The sequence below is a fragment of the Felis catus genome, chromosome A3 (assembly GCF_018350175.1).
Source record: "Felis catus isolate Fca126 chromosome A3, F.catus_Fca126_mat1.0, whole genome shotgun sequence".
NCBI classification, from domain to species: domain Eukaryota; kingdom Metazoa; phylum Chordata; class Mammalia; order Carnivora; family Felidae; genus Felis; species Felis catus.
The window spans coordinates 138,058,124-138,064,533 of record NC_058370.1 but is presented as its reverse complement, the minus strand read 5'-3'; the positions used below and the strand labels follow the sequence as shown (position 1 = coordinate 138,064,533).

The 6,410-nt window shown below is 52.4% G+C and overlaps 1 protein-coding gene across 11 annotated transcripts in view; it reads left to right on the top strand.

Moving 5' to 3' along the window:
- The first annotated feature begins 718 nt into the window (after positions 1–718).
- The window catches only part of DCDC2C (doublecortin domain containing 2C), an 87,937-nt gene continuing 82,245 nt past the window's right edge, over positions 719–6,410 (top strand). For 10 of the 11 annotated variants that reach the window (XM_045055015.1, XM_045055017.1, XM_045055016.1 and 7 more), the window contains exon 1: positions 719–1,063. In XM_045055015.1, coding sequence (XP_044910950.1) covers positions 777–1,063 — 287 coding nt within the window. In that variant the 5' untranslated portion in view covers positions 719–776. The remainder of the gene's footprint in view (positions 1,064–6,410) is intronic. The other variant, XM_045055014.1, reaches the window with a different exon arrangement.

Sequence of the window (6,410 nt, the reverse complement as noted above, 5' to 3'; positions counted from 1 at the left end):
TCTTTAAAAGTTTAAGCCCATCAAAACCACTGGAAAAACATATTTCTGGAACCATTCATCTTCTCAGCCTAAGAGGATGGGCCCGTTGTTACCCAGAATAAGGAATGACGTTCACAAGGACACACACCCCCTTGAATTGTTCTTCCCCGGTGAAGGTGCATTCCGGATGCTAAACCTTCGGGACACTGTATGCTAGCTGTGCTCGTAAGGCGGCTCTTCACAAGCCCTGAATGGGTCCACGCAATTCCTCCTGGACACGGTTTTGATTGTTAAGATGGTCCTGATGGCCCCCGCTCCCGGCCCATCCCCCAACCTCTTCTGCATAGGAGGTTGGCTAGGGCGGTGGGAAGATGGCTGTGAATGTCCCCGGCCTCCCATTCTTGCCACCTTTGCAGAGAGATCACAGAGGCTGCCTCCTTCCCCTCACTAGAGCTCTGTCATCCCCACGTGTCTAGGCTCTGGGATGCCCCCTCACCTGTTCTCACCCCCTGCCCCTCCAACCCCCCCCCCACCTCTCGCATGCCCCCTCACCTGTTCCCACTTCCTGACCCCCCACCCCCCCCCACCTCTCGGATGCCCCCTCACCTGTGCCTGCCCTCCCCCCCACCCCCCCAGCCGGCTTCCCTCCCGACAGCAGGTGGCAGGCAGGCGGTCACAATCGCCGGGTCGCGTCAGCACCGGCGGGGAGCCGCCCCGCGGTCCCCGCGCCCACGCCCTGGGTGCCCCGCGGCTGGAGCGCAGCGGGCGGTGGCCGGCGGCCCTTCGACGGCGGGGCCATGGGCACGCGCAGGCCACACGTGCTGGTGGACACGACGCCGGCCAAGACAATTTTGGTGTACCGCAACGGGGACGCGTTCTTCGTGGCCCGGAGGTTGGTGGTGCCGCGGCGCCGCGTGCCCACCTTCGAGGCGCTGCTGGAGCAGCTGACCGAGCAGGTGGACGTGCCGTTCGGCGTGCGGCGCCTCTTCACGCCCACACGCGGGCACCCGGTGCGCGAGCTGCAGGCGCTGCAGGCGGGCGGCAAGTACGTGGCGGCCGGCCGCGAGCCCTTCAAGAAGCTTGAGTGAGTGCGGCTCCCCTTCCCTGCGCGGCCAGCTGCCCTCCGCGCGGTGACCCGCCGAGCGCCGCAGTGCACCTGTCGCCATCCGCGAGCGGTGACCCGGCGAGTTCGGCGGAGCTCCCAGTGCATCTGTGCCCACAGCCCCCCTGTGCCCACAGCCCCCCTGTGCCCTCAGCCCCCCTGTGCCCACAGCCCCCCTGTGCCCTCAGCCCCCCGGTGCCCACAGCCCACCTGTGCCCACAGCCCACCTGTGCCCTCAGCCCCCTTGTGCCCACAGCCCCCCTGTGCCCTCAGCCCACCTGTGCCCTCAGCCCGCTCTACCCCGCTGGCCACAGGCAGGGCTGGCGTTCACCTCCTGTCAGCACGTCTTCCGTTAGAGTCAGAAGGGACGTGGGGACGAGGAGTGGGCGGGCTGTGGCCAAGAGGGCAGGCCTCTCTGGAAGGGCCACCTTGGCCCAAGGATCTGGAAGAATAAAGGGAGTTAGCCACGCCCAGGAAGTCGGGGGAAGCAGGTTGGGGGGCAGGAACCAGCTCCCAGTCACCCCCTGCACGGCTTGCCCCAGCCTGGTGTTCTGACTACCCGGAGGCTCACTCACTCTCCTAGGAAGGCGCTTGCTCAGCCGTGTAATCCATGCGTCTCCTGGCGGTGTCTCTTGCTCGACTGTGACCCTGCAGAGGACATGCGCTGTGCGTGTGATCTCCGGAATCCCGGCACACACTGTGTACAGACTCGGTGAAAGTCCGTGGGCAGCAAAGAAATCCCCTCCCCAGTGTCTGCTGAGATCGGGACGGGGGCTGGGAGGGGCGTAAACTGTCCTGGGGAGATGCGCCTGTGGGCACACGCAGGAAATTGGCCACATTCAGCTTGTTAGTTGCGCTGGATGGTGTCTGCCCAAGACGTCTGTTTGATTCGTTTTTGTTGAGCCCCTGACTCCCGCCACAGTCTCTGAGATCTTACTGCGTCCGGGGTGATACAGCACAGTTCTGTTTTCTTCTCGAGGGTACTCCAGTCCCCTCAGCAGTTTCTCCAAACTTCTTCGTACCTGTCATCGTGCAAATGTCTTTGCGACGCGAGAGTCAAGCTCCTGTTCTCTTCTTGCCACGGCGTAGTGTCGGGGGGCTGCACAGGCCGTGAGAGCTTTTGCAGTGTCTGTTTTGGGGGACATAAGAAACAAGTCGGCACAGAAGAGAAAGGGGTCACCACTGTGACAGATTCCGTTTTAGGCTCAGGACCTCCGAAAAGGCTTCCTTTACAAAATGCAAGGGGGGAAAGTTGTTTCTCCTCCTCTGTGAGCTCCTGACCTCTTTCCTGTGTCTGCCTTTCAGAGATATATTGTCTTTATTTACACTGCTGCTGACCCCATTCCTTGTACTGTGAAAGGTACTGTAGATACAAGAATGTATACGCTTCTGTGCACAGTTCATACAGGAGTGTATACAATTCTGTGTACAGTTTAAGCAAAACTCTGTGTAAACCACAGTGTGGATTAAGAAAGAGCGTGGCCAGTATTTTAAAACCTGTCACCGGGGTGCCTGGGCGGCGCAGTGGGTTGAGCGTCCGACTCAGGTCACGATCTGGCGGTCCGTGAGTTTGAGCCCCGCGTCGGGCTCTGGGCTGATGGCTCAGAGCCTGGAGCCTGTTTCCGATTCTGTGTCTCCCTCTCTCTCTGCCCCGCCCCCATTCATGCTCTGTCTCTCTCTGTCCCAAAAATAAATAAAAAACGTTGAAAAAAAAAAAATAAAACCTGTCACCTCCAGCCTTTTTTCCACTGGTAATCACTATTTTGTAATAATCATCCTTTTATAAAAATTCATTCCCCAAGGACAGATTTTTCAACGTTTTATGGTTGTGTACTTTATATAAATGCAATTACATTGTACATACTTTTCTGTTGGTGCTTTTTCACACGATAATGTGCCGTGAGACTCATTCACGTCAGTAGTGTAGCTGTAGGGCAATCACTTTTACCACCATGTTATTTGCATCGACTAAAACATCCTTACTTGTCCGATCTATTGATGGATAATTTGGGTTGCTCTTAATTTTATGCTAAAATAAACAACACTGTTGTAAGCATTCTTTTCCATGTCTTCCGGTGCGTACGGGTAAGATTCTCTCTAGGAGGGTGCATTAGCTATCTGTTGCTGCATAACCAATCACTCCAAGCGTATTGGCTTAAAACAACTTTATTATCGTGCAGTCCCTGTGATCGGGGATTCAAGAGCAGCTTATCTGAGTGGTTCTGGCTCAGAGGCGCTCGTGGGGTTGCAGTCAGCATGCTGGCTACCGTCACCTGAAGGCCTGACTGGGGCGGGTGCTTCCTGGTGCCGAGGCAGGAAGCTTCATCCTTGCAGGAGCCTCTCCGTAGGTGACTTACTGCCCGGTCTTCCCAACAGGAGTGATCCAGGAGGGAGCCAGGCTGAAGCTCCAAAGTATGTTGTTACTGTTGATTCTCTGTTTGCTGTCTTCTCTCTCTATCTGCCTATTTGTCTGTGCTGGATGTGACTTTCAAAACTCATTTGCAGAAATAATTTGAAGTCTAGGGTGATTTTCTCTTTGGCCAAAGCTGATTGTTGTGGGCTTTGGCCAGATACCTGCTGGGGAAGGTTCGGGAGTACCTTCATATAGCTTCAGAATGTGAGATGCTTTGGGCCACCCACGTGGCTGGGAGACAGGATGGACCCCATTGGGGTCCCGGCTCACAAAGAGGGGTCGTTCAGAAGCAGCCACGGACTCTGCTGTGTCCTGAGCATGTACTTCTGCCTGTTGGCCACACAGCCTGTCCAGGATGTGGTTCAACAACTCTGTCCATAGTCAAGAGTAACCCCTGGGCTAAAGTGGCCCCAGGGATCAAGCTCACGTCTTTGGATTCCCTTTATTTCCTGGATCTTGGCCTGGTGATTCCTCAGATGTTATCCTGTTAGATGTCTTATGTTTCAAGAAGATGTTTTCATTTTGTTAGTTTTTAGTGGACAGGTTGATCAGAGTTGCTTAGCCCATGGTTCCCGGGGGGGAAGCCTTCTGGCCCTTGTTCTTCATGTATATTTTTATTGGACATATGATCCTGTGGTCCTGTGGATAGCGGTGTCCTTTAGGCCACGGAAGGTGGTTTTCTATTGTCTTCTGATTTCGAGTTTGCTGATGAGAAGTCTGCTATCATTATTTGCCTATTTGAAAGTAACATTTTATCTTTTCTGGCTGCTTAAAATTCATTTTCTTTGACCTCAGTGTACTGTGTTTAAATGGTACGTCCAAGTGCAGATTGATTGAATTCTCATGAGTCTGGTGTGGTAACTTTCATCAGCCATTTTGTCTTCAGAGGATGCCTCTGTCTTATGCTCTCTGTGTTTTCTGTGTCAGGGTCCATGTGGGTTGGCCTTTCTGATTGACGGTAACCTCCAAGAGTCCTCCACTCGGTCCTGAATTTCTCCCTTTTACCTTTGTGCTGCACTTAGGTACTTCACACAGATCACACAGATCTTTTGGCTAAATTTTCTGCGGTGTATAAAACGCTATCCACCTGTTCACTGGGTTTTCAACTTAAATTATTTACTTTTTCTTATTCCTAAAAATTCTATCTGGGGCACCTGGGTGGCTGGGTCAGTTAAGCGTCTGACTCTTGATTTCGGCTTGGGTCATGATCTCACGGGTCATGGTATCGAGCCCCACACTGGGCTCCGTGCTGACGGCTCAGAGCCTGCTTGGGATTCTGTCTTCCTCTCTCTGCCCCTCCCCTGCTTGCTCTCTATCTCTCTTTCAGAATAAATAAAAATAAACTTTAAAAGTAAATAAATAGATAAATAAATAAACTTCTGTCTGGTTCTTTTTCAATAATCGGTGTCATTCTTCAGTGTTTCTTGGTTCTGCATGTACCGTCAGGCTTGGCTGTTCTTCACATACTGTCTTTCTGCGTCCGTGATGCTGGTCTTGGAAACCTGTTTCTGTTTTCTGTTATTTCAGCTGGTTTCTCTCAGCTGAGATAGTAACCTCCTTGTTCGTTTACTTTCGGACTGCAAGTGACTCCTTTTATGTGGATTTTGTTTGAGGAACCTCCTGGAGGGCTGAGGTGAAGGTGAGATTCTCCGGAGAGGGCTCCCGTGCTCCTTCTCCACGTGCCGACAGTGCTCTCTGCCCAGAGACACCCAAATTCAGCCAGTCATGGGAGTTTGGGGGGACCACCCAGATAGTGTAATTTTATGAGGAAGCTGGCCTGTGATCCGAATTCTTAATGGCATTGCAAAGATGCAAATTTAACCTCCTCTTGTTTTTGAAGGAAAATCTTAATCCACAGACACCCGAATTGCCAAGAGGTATTGGATTAATGCCACGACGTTTTAGATTTGAATTTATTACGGTGATAATCCTGTTGTGTGTGAGAACTCGCTGACAAGAACACAGATAGCCCTTTGTAGATGTTTGATTTTGTGATGATGTTTTTCAGGGTTAGTTACATATTAGGTTATGTATAACTCTAACTGTGCTGTAAATGGAATTATCGTGTCTTCCTGAAATTTATACGTTGAAACCTAATCCCCCGTGTGGTTATTCGGAGGTAGGGCCTTTGGGAGCTGAGTAGGTCATGGCAGTGAAATGGTCATGAAGGGGATTCATGTCCTTACGAAAGGGACCCCAGAGAGCGCCTTACCCTTTCCACCACGTGAGGACCCAGCAAGAAGGCAGCCATTTATGAACTAGGAAGAAGGTCCTTACTGGAACCCACTCACTCTGGTACCTGATCCCAGCCTCCCAGCCTCCAGAACCGTGAGGAATAAATGTTTGTTGTTTAAGCCACTGGGTCTGGGGTATCTCTGCTACCACAGCCCAAACAGGCTTAGACACTGAAATGCATGTGCTGAATTCCGATTTCCTACCAGAATCCTTATTCAGTGTTGCTTTCCAACAAGAGAAGAAGATATTCCTACTAAAATTGACTTTAGAGTCCTTTTCAATGCACGTATAATGAAAAGCACTTAACTTTCCCGCCCAAACACTTCCTGGCGAAAATCACATGTGTCTTTCCTGTAAGCTGGCGAGGAAGGAAGCTGGGGCAGGGGCAGCACGGGTGGACATGCCCGGAACTTGTTCAGCGCGTGCTCCTCTCTGTTCTGTCTTGTCGGGCGAGGCGTTTTCTAAGAGACCCTGTTAGACCCCTGCTTCGGTAGGGAAACTTGCATGGTGTGTCTGAAATTCTTCGGACATGTGGCCGAAATATGGAGACGTTGAGGCGTTTCTCTTCCCCGATCTCTTAGTGTTTGTTGTTGTTTTCCGGGAGGGAGGCGGCGTGGTCCAGTTCAGCGACGGGAGAGCAGAGGCCAGACGGGGGCTGTCATGTGGCCAAAGCCTCGGTTG